Source organism: Thunnus albacares, chromosome 23 (genome assembly GCF_914725855.1).
Source record: "Thunnus albacares chromosome 23, fThuAlb1.1, whole genome shotgun sequence".
In the NCBI taxonomy this organism is placed as follows: Eukaryota; Metazoa; Chordata; class Actinopteri; order Scombriformes; family Scombridae; genus Thunnus; species Thunnus albacares.
In genome coordinates this window covers 11344718-11364307 of record NC_058128.1, presented here as the reverse complement: position 1 = coordinate 11364307, position 19590 = coordinate 11344718, and the positions used below count along the sequence as shown (strand labels likewise).

The 19590-nt window shown below is 37.9% G+C and overlaps 2 protein-coding genes across 4 annotated transcripts in view; both read left to right on the top strand.

The window, feature by feature from the left end:
* Positions 1 to 13473, top strand: part of col7a1l (collagen type VII alpha 1-like) — a 65863-nt gene extending 52390 nt beyond the window's left edge. For 2 of the 3 annotated variants that reach the window (XM_044343233.1, XM_044343232.1), the window contains 25 exons: positions 281 to 406; positions 633 to 704; positions 834 to 869; positions 1364 to 1423; positions 1671 to 1715; positions 1816 to 1851; positions 3445 to 3480; positions 3719 to 3775; positions 3876 to 3947; positions 4186 to 4257; positions 4362 to 4397; positions 4495 to 4575; positions 4654 to 4707; positions 4790 to 4843; positions 4967 to 5029; positions 5140 to 5202; positions 5410 to 5526; positions 7209 to 7286; positions 8007 to 8060; positions 8154 to 8202; positions 9239 to 9463; positions 11860 to 11931; positions 12651 to 12737; positions 12821 to 12994; positions 13199 to 13473. In XM_044343233.1, the coding sequence (XP_044199168.1) occupies positions 281 to 406; positions 633 to 704; positions 834 to 869; positions 1364 to 1423; positions 1671 to 1715; positions 1816 to 1851; positions 3445 to 3480; positions 3719 to 3775; positions 3876 to 3947; positions 4186 to 4257; positions 4362 to 4397; positions 4495 to 4575; positions 4654 to 4707; positions 4790 to 4843; positions 4967 to 5029; positions 5140 to 5202; positions 5410 to 5526; positions 7209 to 7286; positions 8007 to 8060; positions 8154 to 8202; positions 9239 to 9463; positions 11860 to 11931; positions 12651 to 12737; positions 12821 to 12994; positions 13199 to 13218 (1839 nt within the window). In that variant the 3' untranslated portion in view covers positions 13219 to 13473. The remainder of the gene's footprint in view (positions 1 to 280; positions 407 to 632; positions 705 to 833; positions 870 to 1363; positions 1424 to 1670; positions 1716 to 1815; positions 1852 to 3444; positions 3481 to 3718; positions 3776 to 3875; positions 3948 to 4185; positions 4258 to 4361; positions 4398 to 4494; positions 4576 to 4653; positions 4708 to 4789; positions 4844 to 4966; positions 5030 to 5139; positions 5203 to 5409; positions 5527 to 7208; positions 7287 to 8006; positions 8061 to 8153; positions 8203 to 9238; positions 9464 to 11859; positions 11932 to 12650; positions 12738 to 12820; positions 12995 to 13198) is intronic. The other variant, XM_044343234.1, reaches the window with a different exon arrangement.
* A 3394-nt stretch (positions 13474 to 16867) lies between these two features.
* Positions 16868 to 18900, top strand: ucn3l (urocortin 3, like). Its single transcript, XM_044343735.1, has 2 exons — positions 16868 to 16997; positions 17355 to 18900. Exon 2 carries the CDS (start codon positions 17365 to 17367, stop codon positions 17839 to 17841), a length of 477 nt encoding a protein of 158 aa, XP_044199670.1. The 5' UTR covers positions 16868 to 16997; positions 17355 to 17364; the 3' UTR covers positions 17842 to 18900.
* The last annotated feature ends 690 nt before the right edge of the window (positions 18901 to 19590 follow it).

The window sequence follows — 19590 nt, the reverse complement described above, 5'->3', positions numbered from 1 at the left end:
CACTTTGATTGACTTTGTTTCTCATCACAGTTTTAATGTGGGGAATTTAATTGGCTCAGTGATTCACTTGCTCATTTGAAATTGTGTATGAGCATATAAATTGATTTGAATTGAATTGACATGAAGGACTTAATTTGAAAGCAATTATTCAAATGCAATAGAGGAGCTGAATAATTACATTACATGAAACAAGTGACCTTTAACAGTGTTTCTGCCAAACTTTTCATTTTTCCCTTATCTTTCTCTGTCTTTTATTTTTTTAATCCATGTGTTACCTCAGGGAGAACCAGGTGAGCCAGGACCTCCAGGTGCTCAGGGCATCCAGGGTATCCGTGGTAACCCTGGCATCCAGGGCATCCCAGGCCTTAGGGGTCTCCATGGTGACCCAGGAAATCCAGGTAGAGAGGTACATCATCATATATCATCTTACAAGTTGCCATCAAACTCTCTTTGATCAGGGACAGAACAAGACAGTGGAAGTATGTAAATAGATGCTGTTTAAGTGTGAATGGAAGTAGAATAAGGTGGAGAAACAGGTGTAGAGAAGGTTGTACCATTTGGTTTGAAAGAAACTATATTACTTCACTACATGAAAAGTGGTGTAAGGTAAGTTTTTTTGTGTGTTGATGCAGGGAGAGAGGGGTAAACGGGGTAGAAATGGATCACCAGGAGCTCCTGGACTTCGAGGAGCACCAGGACCTCATGTAAGCAATACACCTCTTTAACTTTTTTTAAATTTATTTTATTTTTACATTTTCATACCTGATTGATTGCCAACCGGAATGAAAGTTAACCATATTTTCTTTTGCAACCACCGCATCTCTCCAATAAAGGGTCCTCCTGGTGTGTCTGGAGTAAAAGGTGAAAAGGTACAAAATTTTACATGATTTTACCAAAAAGAGATTCTCAAATCTCACTTAATTTTTTTTGTCCCCTAAGCTTTCATCCACATATTGTTTCTCAGTGGATGGAGTTGCTGGAGTTGCTCAGATGTCAAGGAGGTTATTTTGTTGTTATCACATTTATAGAATTTCTGTCACAAAGTTGTGATAGGGGAAGATTATATTATTATAACCCGAGTTTCTGTTCAAGGATGGCGAGAGAAACACCTAGCAAGCTCCACCTTTGTATTGAGAATTTGTTTTTCTAAGATCAAGAGTAAGCCACATCATGATATCTCACTTAGAACTAATGGTGTTTTGCTCGGTACAAGAGTCCTAGATCAAATTATAAGTATTGATGTTGATGTTTGTAGGAGCCACATACTGTGTTTATATCATCATCATTTTACAATTGTGTTTGTTACTTCTACAAAGTGAAATGTATAAAATGTTAATTATGACTCCCTTATTCTCATCATCAGGGTGACAGTATTCCTGGAGAGCCTGGTGGCAGGGGGTTATCTGGTTTTCCTGGCAGAAGGGTGAGTTCAGCTTCACACAACATTCATTACAATGACATCAGAATCGGGAAATATCTACTGGGACAATTACAATATCTCTCCATCTGGTTTTGTTTTTCTCTCAGCATTTTTTCCAGCTCTGATGTTTTGCATTTTTAAAGCAAAACAAATCTATAGCTAGTTTTACTCACACTACCCATTAAAACTTAATGTAACCAGTATGTTTAGTGATGTTAGTGTATTATGCTGAATATGTATTTTATTTCAGGGTGATACAGGGACTCCAGGTGTTAAAGGAGCTCCAGGAAATATAGTAAGTATGTCATTATGGAATATCACTTGAGAGCATTTAAGTTCCACTTATGTACACTTTAAGATAAAATCTTTTTCTTCTACCTTCCCTCATATTCTAGGGTCCAAAAGGTTTGCGTGGCAGCAAAGGTGAAAAGGTGAGGTGTTATCCCATAACTGACACTGACGCCGTATAAAATCTTTGCTGATAATGCAGTTTCATTTTATTTTAATTATCATTTTCATATGATTCCTTCACTTGAAAATATCATAAGTGACATTGTAATTTTTGTGTAATTTTGCAAATATTCTGCCTCAAATCAAAACATGCAAATTTGAATTCCCTGATTGCAGCAAACAAGACTTTGGAAGTCATTTGTTTAGGAAATTCCTCAAAAACTCTCTTCTTCAGGATGCAAAAATTATTTTGAAGAACAAGACAAAAAACTTGTACAAAAGGTTGCTCTAAATGTTAAGATGGAGAGAGCGGAGAGGATCTCTCACTGGCCTTGATACCTACAGTACTTTATACCTTGTTACAGACAAGTCGTCTCAGCAGGTGTCGAAGTATAAATTAAGAGGTTAAACAAAAGGTAGCAGTACAAAGGAGTGAAACACAATAAAGTACAAAAAGGTTGTCTTCATTTAAGTAAATCCTCCACACTTCATGTCAAAGTGAGCGGGGGGCCTAATTGATGCTTGCAAACCACCTGTTACACATCACCCAAACGTACTCTATTAAACTGACATGTGTGAACCTCACAAGGGTGTTGAAGTAAATAAAAATGTTCCATGTTTTTTCTGCTGAAATTTTGCTTTTGCACGAGAGACAATTGTAGCTCTGAAAGGATCCATCTGGTCAACAGCAATGTTTCGTTAAACGATGCGCCATTTTTATCAAGGGAACTATACTGTATGTCAAGAAAGTGTTTCCCAGACTGTTACACCAGTAAAACCAGCTTGAACAGTTGACAGCAGAGATGAAAGATGATAGATGTTTGGACTCATTTTGTCTGTGTCAGCTTCAGATCTAAGTGCCTGTGTGTTGTAATGGAAATCTGATGTGATGAACCAGGCCACATACAACCATTCTTGCTATTCTCTGACCTCCTTCATCACCAAAATGTGATGTTTTTTTTCTATTTACACAGCAGTTTCTGTAAAATCTCAACTACGCTATGCACCACAAGCATGAAGGTGCTTCCAATCCTGAGCATCAATGAACTTCTTGACCTTTTCTGCCTGCCTGCATGTACTTAATCTTTAATATTGACTCACTGTAGTGGTCGTTTTCATCAACAGTGAGGTGTGGTGTTTGAGAGGCCAACGTTGACATTTGAACGTCTAGATATTCCTACAGAGTGCTTTCATTTCTAAGATAGCAATTTCCCATTTATTGTGAAGTGTCAGTGGGTTCAGGTTGCGTTGATAGGAGTGATGTCAGTTGTCAGTCAGATTGCCTTCATATTTATTTGTCTGCTCTCTACTCAAGTGTCCTTGTATGATTTATTTATCATTCCTCTCAAATACCACTAAACCTTGGCCGGGTTGTGTAAACCAATCTTTCATGACATTTTATCAAAGGTAGATTATACTGGACTGGATTTGGTTATAACGTGAAAGGATTTGATAAAATTCTGTGAACAGCACTGCAGCAGGAGATATGAAGTAATCTGTGTAGTTTTTGTTGACACCTGGAAATGATTGAATCATGTTTGGAGAGTTATTTTAAAAAGGATCTTTCTTTCCAGGGTGACCGCGGGTTACCTGGAGTTAGAGGAGAACGGGTATGATGATTTTCATGTTGGTCTGTTGGTGAATCACAATTGATTTATTTAGCTGTAGCAATTATACATTACAGATAAATCGTGCAGAACAAATGGCTTCACATACAGTATTGAATATCATACAAGCCCAAACACAAACACACAACAAGTAAACATAAATCCATATTAATTGCTTTGTTATTTGTTACGAATTACACTGATTTGCACCTTGAATTCACAGTTTAATTCCTTTCTACAGGGAAGTGTGCTTCAAATGCAAGGACCCCGTGGGGTTAAGGGTTTCAAAGGGGACGCGGTGAGATCTTACACAAGTTGTTGTCATTCTATTCCTCCAACAATTGCTATGCAAGTAACATATTGTGAAGTATTTATTTTACCATTTTGGTTTGTTTCAGGGTGAACGAGGCCCACCAGGTTTTGATGGAGATAAAGGAGAAAAGGGTGAAGATGGTCCCCCTGGATTCAAGGTAATACATCTTAACGCTTCAGCATCTTTTTGCAGTGAAGTTTCCTTGGAAAAGATAATGGTTCAGTGCCACGTTTAAGGGCATCTCAACAGTGATGTTACAGCAGTCATGTTAAAATCTCTGATACGCAATTAACAGCTTGTTTGGTGCTTAGATGATCATCAGTGGCACTGAATTTGTCACCTAAACCACAATAAATGGTATTATTACTGAGAGTATTTTAAATTATTTTTGAAAGGGCGTTAAGGGTGATGCAGGCACTAAGGGTGCGTTGGGACGGTTTGGAGCACGAGGACCAGTAGGCCAGAAGGTTAGTAAGAGTTAATTGTAATTTCTTGACACTGCAGCATTACTTTGATCATTCAATACTTTTTTTTGGAGTACTGTGGGTGAATTTATTTTCTTTTCCTACAGGGAGATCCAGGGGAGCCAGGACTCAATGGAGTAAAGGTAAAACCACAAAAACAAACAAACAAACAATCATACAGGAGCCAAAATTAAGTATTACAATCAGGAAATGAAATAATATGTATGATGTGATTTTAAGGGCCGCAATGGGGCTCATGGAGTAGATGGAGCCAAAGGGGACAAAGGAGACATAGGACTGGACGGCCAGAAGGGCAATCAGGTACAGTGGAAAGCTAAATATAACTGATCATTAGCTCGTTCACCATCATATTACTTAGTTTTGTTTTTGTTTGTACAGGGTGACTCAGGAGAACCAGGCTTACCAGGAGAAAAAGGGGAAAAGGGAGAGAAGGTTACTTGAGCAGACTCAACCGTTGTGCTTGTTTTAATATCTGTAAATCCTTAAATAATTATATTGTTATATGCTTTCACAGGGATTTAGAGGTTTACCAGGACGTATTGGGAGTCCAGGCCTGGATGGAGAAAAGGTTAGGCCTGAATCAGGTTATCTGATCAAACCAAAGCAGAGTTGTACGTTATCAAGAAGTCCTGTCATAAATCCTGATCGTTCTGTTTATGTGACATATCAACATCGTGTCTTTGCAAAACAGGGAGATACGGGGATTTCTGGCACCCCTGGCATACCTGGACTGAATGGAATCACAGGGCGCAAGGTACATCCACATACATGTTCACAAACATTTCTCTTTGTCTCTTTATCAAACATAAACAAATGTGACATATTTATTTTCATTTGCATTTTCCCATTATGTGTCCACTTTAGGGTGACAAAGGAGAAGGAGGTATTAATGGTGTTGATGGTGAGCCAGGAGAGAAAGGGGATAAGGTCAGTGATTATTATTAATCACAGTTGTATTTTGTTTAATTTCCAGTAAAAACTTAAATTAAAATTCACTGTTTTGTCTTTTTCTATAATCTTTTTTATGTTTAGGTTGTGTTAAAACACCAGGAAAATGTATTTGTATTTACTCCTGCAAAGAAAAGAACCATAGTGTGTTTAATTTACTCCTAATGTTGTTCTTGCTCCATGCAGGGTACAGCAGGTTTCCCAGGTTTCCCAGGGTTTAAGGGGTCAGAAGGGAATCCAGGAAGGGATGGGGATGAGGGAGCACCAGGAGCCCCAGGACCCCGTGGGGACACAGGACCAAAGGTACAATATACCTGCTCCCTATTGGGGATATATGTTGCTGACTTTTTATCTTCATTCTGCAGTGATAATACATTATAATGCAGATAAATGGAAAGAACAATGGAACAAAAACCTTGGCTCGTTATAAATATTACAGCTTAATTATCTCATTGTATCAAAAATATCAACCTGTTCTCATAATCACAACTTCACTGCTCAATTTTCGCAAGATGAAAAATTAATAGTTGTCTAGCTGTTCTCTTCTGACAAGGACGTATTTGAATGTTGTCCCTCTAATTGGTAGGCAATGTCATGTCTGCCTGTCGGATCCTCATTACAGTAAAACTGTTGATCGGTGATTTCTCCTGACATTGTCAGATCTGTCAGGCTGAGATGACAAAGATAGACTCTTAAAGAAATAGTTGGACATTTTGGGAACTACACTTTCTTGCCAAGAGTTAGATGAGAAGATTAATACCACTCTCACAGAAGAGAACAATATCGATCTTCTCATCTAACTCTCCGAGAAGAAGTCAAAGTTAAAAACAAGGGCATATTTATAATATATAATGGCATATTTAAGTCATGATTTAATTGATGAAAACAGTGTTTGATATCTTGAGAACATGATTAAACCTTTATCTCAAGATAACAGGTAGGAATAAAATATAAACATTCCAATTTGTTTTCATGAGTTGTGACCATGAAATGATGGGCCTAAAAAAGGTATTAACAACCCTGACCAGTCTGACTGGATGACGCAAACCAGTAGTGTAGTTGAAGTGTATAGAGGAATAACTGTGTCTGTGTTTTTAATGAAGTATATTCACCCAATCACAAGCCTAATTACCACTACCGAAACGGAATTGTGCAGTCATAGTATAGTGACAGCAGTCCTACAGCACAGAAAAGCCATGGAGCTGAATCAGAAGCAACTATAAAGTTATATATACAGTATTTCTCCTGAGGGTAAGTTACATATAAATTATATGTGGTATCAGAGTCTTGATCTGCTTTTGAGATACTTACAGGACAAATGAGTCTGTAGTGAGGTCTTGCAACACACTGAGGTCATTATTAATCACTGATGGGGCATAAATAGCTATAAACTAATTCAACTATGTCACTTTAAAAAAAAACATACAGTACAAAAAGTCCAACTTACAAGAGAAAAGACTGAAAGTGTGACAACACAGCGGACAGAAGAATGAGCTGAGCTTGATTACAGTCATCACCACGTCTGCGTCTAGCTCAGACAGAATGGCAGCATGCGCTCTGTATACTGCAGCAGTGAATACAGCAGAGACATGCCCTTAATTAACACACACACACACACACACACACACACACACACACACACACACACACACACACACACACACACACACACACACAGAGACAGAGGTCTATTTCTGTCTGCAGCTTTCAAGTAATATCTTACTCAATTAGCGCCTTTCAGCTACAATTACTAGACTCTCAGTGTTGACAGAGAGTGGCTGGAAACCTCTAATGAGGATATTCCGAGGACGGACCTAATTGGGAGGAGTCTGTCGTTCGTACTGTTTAGAGGAAAGATGGATGAGCAGGGATGAGTTGTGCTGCAATGCGTTCTTTTCTTGTTAGCATAAAAGTTCTGTGTGGAAGATTAAAAGAAACTTGTAATGTGTTTTCTTTGTGTGCACTTTTTTTTTAATGTCAAACAGGGGGAGAGGGGCAGAAGAGGCAGATTGAAGCCGTGTCAGAGGGGAGCACCCGGGACCCCTGGACAAAGAGGAGAAAGTGTGAGAGTCAATTAGGAACACACACCCATTCACTTCTTTAAACACACTAATAGTATAGAAAGCAGATGTCCCATCAGCTCTCCTAGAGAGCCTCTGCTCCATTCGCTTCTGTAACTCAGTGGATCTTACCATAGATGGTTTTTATTTAGCGTTTTTCTGAAAAGTTAAAGAATGTTGTATTGGGTTTTCTGTTCTTATGTAAGATTAAAAAAGCACTTTTTTCATTACATAAGATAACAATTATTTTATGAGCATTCGACTACAGCATGAACATGAACTGGCTGGGACTCGTGGAATATGTTGCCTACAAAAATGTTGTTTCAAGCTGCATTAACAGACTTTTTTGCCACCTGGGAACAGTGGACATAAGCTGTTAACACAACAATGACATATTATAACCTTATAAAGTTGATATGGTGCATGTGGTAGTAAATAGTTGCCTATTTACAAATCCAGCAAACATGGAGCAACATTATCATTCATTTGGAGTCATGTTTTTGGTCACCTGGTTAATGTAAGTCCAATATTCACTCTACTTTTAGCTCTATTTTAGTCTCTGACAACTCTTGAGGGAAATATCTGCAAATGCTTTACTATGTTCACCAGCTTGTTACTTTTTTGCTGAAAACAGCTACTGACTGGAAATGGCACTATTAGATCGGTGAGAGTAAACAAAAACTGTAAAGTTGTTGGTGGTATAAATTTGTGTTTTTCCTGCAGGGTGCATTGGGGATTGGAGGAGCAAAGGGGGACAAGGGAGAGCCTGGACTCTCAGTATGTGTTTAACACACACACATATACATACAGAGTTTGCAAAATTGGGAAGTTAATGAAATGACTTTGATTATTGTCCTTCTCTGTGTCAAGGCTGACGAAGTGAAGGAGCTGGTCACCCAGGAGGTTGTAGAAAAGTGTGGTAAGTGTGAAAGAGAGAGAGAAAGGTTATGCGTATGTGTGTGTTTGGTTGGTGTCATGTTACTTGGACATTTTGAACCCTCTATGTGTGTATGTACATTTATCCAAGAGTGAATAAACGTGTGCCTCCAGATAGACCTTCATATTCTGTAAGTGTGTGTGTATGTGTGTGTGTGAGTGTGAGTGAGATAGAGTGTTTGTTGTAGAGCTCCTGTGGCAGCAGCATGGCACCCGTGTGTGTTGTGCCATCTGTTATGTTCTCTCAGAGGAACACACACCATGGTGCCAGCAACAGTAGAGCCATTCACAAACACGAGACTGCCATTAAGTAGGACGCCTCACCAAGAATCCACCACACTTACAAAACACTTACAGGATGGTTCTGCTTATCGTTTACCTTTCTGCCATTACGAGAACTTACTCATAATTTACTTCAGTGTCGAGTTTTCTTAGGTAATAAGCTTGTTTGAAAGCCGATATCCAAAATCATTTGTATCATATAATTTGTTGCATGATTTTAAATCATCCCTAAATGAACTCCAACAGGTATTTCTCACCTTTTATGCAGTAAGTAAACAGTAAATATTTGATAATGCTGAGAGTCCCTGCTGTTTACTGTTTGTGGTGACACACTGTTGCTTTTCAGACACTTTTATTTACCTTTTGTAGGGGAGATTGATTGAAAATATATTTATATTTGTGAAGAATATATATGATTTCAGCCACATATCTTATACCACAATATATTTGGTGAAAAGATGTGTTTTTAATCACTTTTGGGGTCTCACTGCTGCTGGAAGAGCTCTACAATGAAGTCTTGGTCATGATGGCACAAACTAAGAAACTAAAGTCCATGTTGAAAACACTTAAAATTGTTATTTACTTGTGTCAGACACAAACGTCTGTCACTGAATCCTTTATTTCAAAAGTATGTTGATACAATGAAAGTATAGTATAAAATTTAAATAAAGCAATATTATTATGTGGTGCTTCTACAATCAGTGAATGTGGATGTGAATATGTTTGGATCATTACAGGGTTGGAATACAAGTTCATGGTGAAGTCTGTGGATCCTGATGGAACAACCACGGTGACTGACAATAAAAATAAGCCAGAAGATGTAGTAACATCCCTTTCTCATGACCTCAACGAGGAAGAGGTGGAAGAAGAAGGTGAAGAAGTGGAAGAGGAAGAATATGGAGAAATGACCAGTCCTGCCCCGGTGATCCTGGGAGAAAAAGGGATCCTACCAAACCGCACTGGTAATAATAATAGTCTTATATAACTTATACACGTGACACAAGGAACTATCATCAGGGTCCACGCCTCTGGCCAAACACACAGCCGAGCCTAAAATATGATTTTCAAAATGACTCAGTTGTCCTGGCAACAAATTTTTTTTTTTTTTTCAAACTTATGTGGAACAGCTGTGATGAAGGCAGTTTTTCTTATTTTGGGACACCTCATAGTGCGTTGTCATGTTTACATCTTGGTCACTTTTGTATTCTTTCATAGTCAATTTAATTCTTGGTTTGATTAGATTTAACACTGGTAACTTAGCCTGAAACATGTTGCTGTGGTTACCTGTAGCTTTATACACTGCACTTTGATATTCATGAGTTATAACATTATTATTTTTATGATTAATATAATTTAGGATGATGTGTGTCAGACCATTCAGTGTAACTGTGTTTGAGGTGTCCCAGTTCACAAACTGGGACACCTCAAACACAGTTACAGTCAACAGTTTACCTGCATCCCAGATGGACACCTGACAGCCAGCGGCATGTTTCACCAAAGTTTGACATGTTAAACTAATCAAATAAAACCACACCTGTGCTCATGCATGAGCATATGAGAGGACTGTAGACCGCTGTAATTGTGTAATTTGCAAGTGACAATGATTTGTGTGTTTGCCACCATTTGCAATCTGCTTGTAATGTGAAATTGTTTTTGTGAAATGGGCTCCAGAGATCATGAATTTAAATTTTCCGGAGCCATGATAAAAAAAACAACAACAACAACAACAACAAAAAGAAATGTAAGTGTTGCAAGGTAAACCTAAAGGTTGCGTCACTGACTACAACTATATATGGTTTTACACACTTTAAGGTCAACACTGTAGAGAAATTCAAGTCAGTTTGCTATGTGCAGTCGATACATATTGAGCAGAGGGATCTGAGGGGGACAATTACACAGCAAAACTCTAAGAGTTGCAGCTCTCAGACTGTGGCTGTTACATCAGCATGAAGACAAAACACAAAAAGAGTTAAACAAAGGGTCAACATGTAGCAAGAGATCACGCAATATTTCATGAAGCTCATTAGTGCATATAGCCCGCGGGTAAGAATATTTTTCTGCATCCCAATTTATTGTAATTCTTGCTTCAGGAATTAAAACCAGGAAAATCATCAAAGAGTGAGCCTGTCATTGCCCATTGTCAATGTCAGCATGTTTATTCACAAATTACAAGCATTAGATGTGAAACAGTGACATTTAGCTTGTTTTGTGTACAATATAATAAATATGCACAAACACAGTATGGCGCACTCAATAAGAAGAATGACTCTAAATAGACAAGGCCATTTATAAAATAAAGATTTCCAAATCTACCAGCTTCTGCTCTGAATTTTACCTCCAAGTCTCAGTGTCATTCATATAAATACACACTTGCTGTTTTCAAGGATTATTATCAGCTCTTTCATCTGCTTGCTCTTTAGAACAGACAAAGTCAATCCCATTGTCCACACTGAGCCCTAAACAATGAAACTCTGATATACTTTGAATCAGTGCTAAAGTGTGAAATACTCAAAATGTTTTATGAGGAATGGGAAAGCGCTTTGTGAAATAGCACATTAAAGGAGGCGGAAATTCTTGCCCAGTAAAGTGTGAGTTTCATATGTAATTTAATCAAATGAATGAAGCATAGTGTTTGTTCAGGCAGAGTACTGACGTCATGCTTCTATTAGCCGATTCATTCATGCCTCACAGCCACTAGCTCATTTTCCAGCTGTGTGCCTGTCAGCTTGACTAGTGACGCCCAGTCATGTTCGTGCAGGTGTACAGCGAGGCCATTATAACCTGACACTTCTTTACTCTGCAATTTAGCTAAGTTGTAGTGGTCATGTATATGTTTGTTAAGGCAAAAGCTTTGTTGTTGCTCAGATTGCTTGAGAGCTCCCTCAAAGAGCAGAACCTTTTTCTGCTGTGTGCTACTCTACTATACTTGTATAAATGGCTGTAAATGGTCAATTCCTTGACGTAAGTGTCTCTGACGGAACAGAGTGTTTGTTTTCCATTTTCTGAAAATGAGGCATGTTGCTTGATCAAATCAGATGAAAAGAAATCAACAGAGTGTCTTCCTAGAAGAAAGATACAGAAAAAAGTGCTCACTGACGTGTACCTGTACACCTTTCATTCCAGCTCTGTCAATTATTTTTTTAAGATTTTTTTTTGTTTTTGCTTCCACCCCTGGCTTCAACGTCAGCATGCTATGAATTTTGTAATTTGCGTTGCAGATTTACAGAGAGTTTGTGTAAGATCTCAAAAAGTCTTTGAATGAAAACTTCAGTATGACAGTATATGGCTATTGACTGAATAGTCAAAATGTCAAGTGTTGGTCTAGTAAAGGTGACTGTTTCTTCTTTCTGGTCTTCAGACTCTCTTGAGGAAGGGACTATGAAGTGGGGCCAGAGGAAAAAAAGAAGGGTTTTTGGAACAGACACTGCTGGTGAGTGGCCAAAACGACAGATTTCCCTCTTATCTTTTTTCCTCCCCTCTTCCTTCCCTTGTTTACTCACCCCGTATATCACTCTTGTTAATTTTGTGTGTGTGTCTGTTTCCCCTAATATTTTCATATAGCCTATGAGTAATGAGTTGCTTGAAATTGTTAACTAACATCTTTTTGGTCTGGCTACTGTTGGTCAAGAAAAGCTCTAATGCAGAAACTACATGATGCATAAACCATGTCTAGTTTTCTATTTTTATACATGTTAAATACACACATACAACGAGTGAATAAGACAAATTTGGAGTTGTTGAAAGGCACTTTAGAGTGAGCTGGGTTAGCCGTTTTCTTCACATCTAACTCACAATAAGACAGCAAAGAAGAAAGTATTGCTTTTACACAAATTCTTCGACCTGCAGGTACAGCAGGTCTTTATCATTTCCTTTGTGAAATCTTCTTAGACTTATTATCTCCTGGAGTCTTTATGACCCCACTTATAGATAAATATATTGTCTTCTAAGTATTCTTAAGTTGATATCAGTGAACACACTCCTTGGACATGCTGACAATGTTTTCAGAATATTTTTGCAGTATGTCCAACACCTTGAATTTGGTAAAAAGAAGAAATAGGGAAAATCTACAGCATCTCAATTTGTAATGTAGCTATAACCTTTTTTTTTTTTTAATTATTTTTATACGGACGTTTTCTGTCTATATTAAAGAGGGCACAGTAGAGAGGGAAGAGAGAGGGGATGACAAACAGCAAATGCCCCCAGCTCGACTCAAACCGGGGACACTGCAATTACATGGTCAGTGTCTGAAACAAAACCATTAGGATGTCCTATATAATTAACTTTTATATTTTAACTGTTTTTTCACCCACATGCTGCAGACCGCTGCCTGGAGCCCATGTCAGAAGGTGCCTGTTCAGAATATGTACTGCTCTGGTACTTTCACTCTCACTCAGGGGAGTGCAGGCCGTTTGTGTACGGGGGCTGTGGCGGCAACCAAAACCGATTCTCCTCAAGACAAGAGTGCCAGAGTTGGTGTGTGATGGAGAAAACAGGTAGGGGTGCCAATCATATCACCTACATAATACACATTGTAACAGCTAATCCGATCAGTAAGAAATCATGCTTCAAAGAGGTTTTGGTTGAGCAGTACAGTATGAAAGGGAGGAAACTGTAGATGCAAATATGGTCATTAAGACTATACAACATTCTTGTTGACCTTTATCATAGCGATTAAACACTTCATTGGATTTTCACAGGCACTGAACCCCGGAGATGAAGCCAGCAACCCCAAAACAAGATGCAAATGTGTGTACATGATTGTGTAAAATGTGATGTTTTACTGTATATTGTTCTTATTTATATATTTCTGGCTTTTTTCAAATTTGTTGTATGAACAATAAGTCGGAAATTAAAATGTGAATGTTAAAAACAGGTGTATTTCTGAAAATATAACTGACATTAGAGTGAGTTTTTGAACGTCCAAAGTGATGAATATCAACACTACTGAAAAATTAAATCCGTCTTAACTTTTGTGATGTCGTTGTCGTGCCTTGCTCTTCACTCCTCTGCTCTCACGCTTTACATCACGTCACCTTTCTTATGTTTTGTCAATCGCTCCGCATCCTGTGTGGTACGAAAAATAAGAATCTGGTAGCTGATTGCCTGCTGCCACCTCCAACACTACATATGTTCATTTGGCAGGGGGTGTTATGGGTCAGGCTGGGAGCCAGATGAGGGGCCAACAGGGGCCCAGTAAGGGAGATCACGCAGGACTCTCCATCAGACCGACGCAGCAGTAGCAGGGGATTCCTGCGTGGGTGTTGGTGTGGGGGCAGCACGCGTTGAAGGTTTTTTTCTCTTCTGGCAGTGTGACATGTGAAAATACACGACACAGCTCAGATTCTCAAGTTGTCACTGGTTGATGTTTTGAAGAGAATCCCATTGTATTCGTTTTTTTATTTACTTGTTGTGCTTACTCCGTTTATAGTGTTAAAATTTAGTATCTGCTGCTATGCAAGTGCAACATTCAGCACCACCTGGTCTGCTAAATTGAAGTCAGCTCCTCAGAGGGTGGTTTACTGAGAGTAATCCATATTTAAAGTAGAATTATCATTCACATCAAAGTGATTGATGAAGCTTTTGGAGAAAGCCTCCAACAGCTCCTTCACATTAGTCACGATTCTGCACTATCATGTGCTCCCACATGCTGAGATGCTTCATAGGTCTGCAAGATACAGTTACACCACAACCCCCTGCTAACTACAACTACTCATGAACTATGACAGGTCCCACACTGCAAAAAATAATGAACTTAACAACAGTTTAGTTTTGAGCTTTCAAATCATTTGTAGATGTATATTTTTAATTCAAAATAGGTCAACTTATGCATTAGATAATTTCACTTATTTCCACATCAAAATTTTAAAAAAATATCTAAAAATTATTTATTATATCTATAAGATGATATTTATCAGGTGTTTAACACTCAAAATTTTGGCTAATTTGTTTCCTCAGGACTGTGTGGGAGTGGTTCAATCGGATTTGACTGACAGTGCTGGCAACATAAGCAAAAAACTCCACAACTGTTTTCATAACTTCATTCAAATGTGGAAAAAACCCTGATTGGTACATGAAAATACATGATATCATCTAGAGGCAAGGACAAACACACAAATACAGAACTATGTTGTGAAATAACCAACTTTATAGCTTCATGTAAATGCTCATAGTAAGAAGCCTGATTGAGAGAGGATGTTTTTAGGGCCTTTAAGTTAAGTGGTAATGTCTTAAAATGCAACAGATGGCTCCACCAGTATGTAAGACAGTGAACATTCAAGAAGACCTTTAAACAAGTACATTTGCACCAGAAAGAGGTGAAAGTGTCTCTGGTTTTATTCTTTCTAAATTACTAAATATTTTAAGACTCAATACCAGAATAAAAAATGTGATGTGTGATCAATACACTTTACCATAACCTTGACTTAGCCACCTTGACCTTGATGTAAACTGAGCAAAACGCCTTAATGCAGAGGGTTCTTGACATCCTATTTTAAGCGACTAACAGCAACATAATCCAGGCTAGTATGTTAAATGAAAATATGGTTTTCCATTGAAGTTGAAGAGGAGTAAGTAATTCCATTTCAGAGATCAATTGCAGAGCAGAGGCCGCAGTGGGAGGACATCTCATTGCACAGTGTGTCATAGGCTGTGACTACTCCAGCTGTGAAGGCTTACAGTCATATTAATCCTACAATGAAGTTGCTCATTAGAGCTTGACCCAACACCCTTTGATCCTCTCCGTGCATGTTCCTTCTTCATTTCGACATGGTAACGTACATCCCTGCAGGTGGTTTCCATGGTGTGTGTTGTATGTATAAAGTTTTAATTAAAACTCAATGTTCTCCAGATCTCAGATATCATTCTTCTTTCGAAATCAAATAGCCACATATGCAGCGTGCAAATCATGCACAGTGAGTAAACAATTCTCAGAAACACAGTCTGTGTGGTATCATTCACTCATGTGAGTCCATTCCCTTAAATTCAAAGAAAACAAATCATCATCGCCACATCAAAATATGTGAAAATGATGTCAATGGAAAAATTTGAAAGGGAAAAACTCACTGAACTTTGCATATTCTTTGTTTTACATACAGTTTCAGGTGTATCATATACGTTTTGAATGCCATGCATGAGTGAGATATATCAGGAGTATTATGACATTAAATGCCAAAAAGACATAAGAGACCTGCACTTCACTTAGCTACAAAAAGTTATCAGTTTTCATTAAAACAATAAATACCACTTTTTAAGTAGCCACCATTTATAATAGGTTTATAAGCTGTAACTGATTACTTTATTAATGGTTAACAAATAATTTACTAATCGTTTAGTTTAGTTTAGTTTAGTTTAGTTTAGTTTAGTTTAGTTTAGTTTAGTTTAGTTTAGTTTAGTTTAGTTTAGTAGGATCCCCATTAGCCCTTACATTAGGCAACAGCTACTCGTCCTGGTGTCCACATTTATAAATCAGTTTTGGTTTAGACTCTATTAGAAAGCAAGAAACTTGCTCAAAGGACAAAGCAATGTCTTGTCAGGAAGTATAAACAGCAGCCAAATCCAATTAATCAAGAAGTTGTAAATGTCCTACATTTGAACTATAAAGCATTAGTCAAAGATTTATAGACCATAATTTAAAGCATTAGTTACAAATTGTAAGCCCTTAATAAAGGGTGCCTTATTAGAAAATGCTACCAACAATTATATGTTTGCACACAAGTGTGAAGAAGTGTAAGAGGCGACCTTTTATAAGTCCATATACCACATAATATAATTAAACAGTTTGTCTCTCATTTAGGGAAATTAAATTCAGTGAGTCTTCTGTGCGACATCTCTAGGACACTTGGTAGAAAAAGAAAAGAAGTGTACAATTCCTCTTTTTTATATTTTACTAGTCTTAAGTTGAACAAAGTGCTGCCTGAACGATGGAGCATAGTGAGTGAATGGCTTGGAGCTGTCCGTGGTGCTGAACAGGCAGCCTGCATATCTAGAAGACTTTAACTAGTTAGTTGGGTTTTAATTAAAATTGTACAACTGTAAGAAATCATGATGTGAAGCGTAACCATCATAGAAATATTAGACAACGTCCTATTTCCTTTCTATCAGTTGTCGTGATGCTTCATGTTCACCGACAGGAGGTCACATTTACCAACTTTTTTTTCTTTCTTTTTTTTTTTTTTTAATTTACCACTACATCACTGCATCACAACCAATGAGATAGCACATGGCAAACAAAATATCAACGGGATGACGTTGTTGCTGGCGTAGGGATGCAGTTTGACGGCTCCTACTAAATGAATGCAGTGGGAATGGACGAGCAAAACACTCCGCTGGTCAGACCCGTGCGCACTGCTGACCTCCGCACACACACACATACACACACACTTTATCAGGATTTCTTATCAAAAATTCACTTCTGAGGATTTCTGCTTGTTTTTTTCTCGGCAGGGATACGCGTTGGTTGCCCGCTTTAACTGTATTCTTTATAATAAGATACAAGTGGTAAGTTTTACGAAATTATTGCTTACATTTTTGTGACTCAATTGCCTTTTAAGCGTTGCCAACTTTCGATTAAACAACTTGCTTAAGAGTTAAGAGAAACTGAAATTACTCTGCTCTCAAAATACCGATCTTAAAATACATACTTATAATCCATTTTGCATAAGAAGAGAATGAGTATATGGTGGAGGAGAAATTTTTAGCACGTTTAATTTTCTTCAGTGACATCTTCTTCTTCCTCAATGCACTTTATTCATTATCACCACGTTTCTTCGTTTGTTTAAAGAGTAATACAGTTGAGGACAGTAAAATAAATAAAAAAAAATAAATGGCATGAACATTTTCCTCTGTTGGTCCCAGAGGACACAGCATGCTGTCGTCCCTGAAGACCCTGCTGCTGCTCTCGGTCCTGTGCACACCGACCTCCAGCCTGTGCCTCCGCCTCTACCAGACCCGCCCTGACCTCCTCTGCAACAACCAGCTGGAAGTCGGGGTTCGGAGCGACGAGGACGAACCGGGTTACACCCCCGTGGACGGCTGGGGATCCCTCCTGCAGTCCGCGGAGTATGTCTCCTCCTCATCCTCATCCTCCTCTTCTTCCGCCGAGTCCAGTCGGGAAAAAAGGACTTCAAGTCCCGCAAACTACCGCTTCATGAGCCGGACGAAGCTCAGAGGTCAGATGCTCCGCAACAGCAGCAAAGGGGACCGCAGGAGCAGGCTGACCCTGTCCCTGGACGTCCCGACCAATATCATGAACGTGCTCTTTGATGTGGCCAAAGCCAAAAACCTGCGCGCCAAAGCGGCTGAGAACGCGCGCCTCCTGGCTCAGATTGGACGGAGAAAGTGAACACGGACAACTTTAATTTAACAGACAGCCATGACCAGTGTTGGCCTCGTTCTTTAAAGTATAATGAAGTGCTCTGTATTCATTTTAAAGTAACGGTATTGATTTGTCTCTCAAGGGAATTTTCTTTAAAATACTCACTTACATTACAGGTTTAAGAAAAGGCATTTTAATATTGCGATGACTTAGTTGCTCTCATGTGAAAAGTCTTGTCATCTTTATTTGTTTCAAATCAAAACGCTTTGGAACCTCTAATTAACTCAATTTCTCATAGCGATGTGAACTAATGATGACACTTCAAACTGTCCATTTATTTTCAAATTTTGAAGTTTAATTCATGTAACAACTTAAATGAAAGCTAAGCCTTTGTTGCAAGAATAACACACGTCTAATACAGTAGCTTCTCTTTGGTTCATTATCTTTGATAAAGACAGAATATGGTCGAGAGCAATAAGGGCAAAGTTATTTTACTTCTATCAAAGTGATTGGTAATTTCAGTCAGGAAAACATGAGAGCTACTTTGGATTGGAAACAGGTCAAATTATAGCTCACCCATTGGCAGGTTCCTTTCAAATCTGAAAAGAGGATTTTATGATTAATAGATTTTTTTTAAATGTTATTTTAAGAATCAAATGGACATGGTTTACAGTAAAGCAGGCACTGCTTTCATTGAAGTAAAATGAATGTTTAATGTGGTCAATTGTAATCAGTGTCATCAAATTACAAATATGGGACAAAACAAGAAGAACTTGTTGATTATAAAGTCCAATGAAATGTTTTGTAATTCTATTGCATAATAATCATCATAATCATAATGATATTTGACATTAGGGTTTTTATTTTATGAACATGTTTATTTATGTTTGCTGCTTCACTATTTATTTATTCTAAGAGGTTTTTGCTGTTCAGAAGTATCACGAGAGCCTATAATGAGTCCAGATTCTAGTGTGAAACACTGACAGTGGCAAAAACATCACACTGAACACTGACATTGAAATACTGTACAAAAAAAATCTGCAAGAACATGAAATACAGTAAAATGCAAATGCATGGGAATGTATGTGTTCATCAGATGTCTGTTATTTTTATACTCAAAATAAAGGATTATTTTTCCTCAAATACAACAGATGCAACTACCTACATTTGCCTCTTTATATACAATATGTGACACAATGAGATTCATAAATTATTAGTCTATCACTCATTCATTAAAGCTAATAGCAGGGCACTGACATGACCGATATTATGAGCTGATTTCTGCATGTCACATACACTGGTCAATAAAGTAACAAGAAACCAGAAATACCAATATTATATATATATTTGAGGGAACTTCAAGACAATGTGACTATTACAAAGTTTGTCCACCAGAGAGCACTGATAACTTCCTTTTTGTTAAATGGAAAATTTCACAGTTACATATCTCAGTCACAATTCAGCGGTATTTGAGTTTAAGGGATCCTCATCAAAAAATGTTGAAGTTATGTATTTATGGTTTTTAAAAGACAAATATCTGTCGATGTATATACTTCAGATAAGATTATTTTTTTAAACTCTCAGACATAGATATAGCCACATATCCGCCAAGCTTTACTACCTATCCATGAAAGAATACCAAATATATTTTCAGAAAAGTTTTTTTTCTTTAAGGATCTCACTAGTTTATGAACTTACATCAGTTTGAGTTTAGTTTGTATATAATGCTGAGAGTTTGGGATGTTACCAGCCAAATGTTATGTCATATTATACTTT

Coding starts and splice junctions, on each gene's coding strand:
- ucn3l (XM_044343735.1), top strand. CDS start 17,365: ATGCTGTCGTCCCTGAAGACCCTGCTGCTGCTCTCGGTCCTGTGCACA.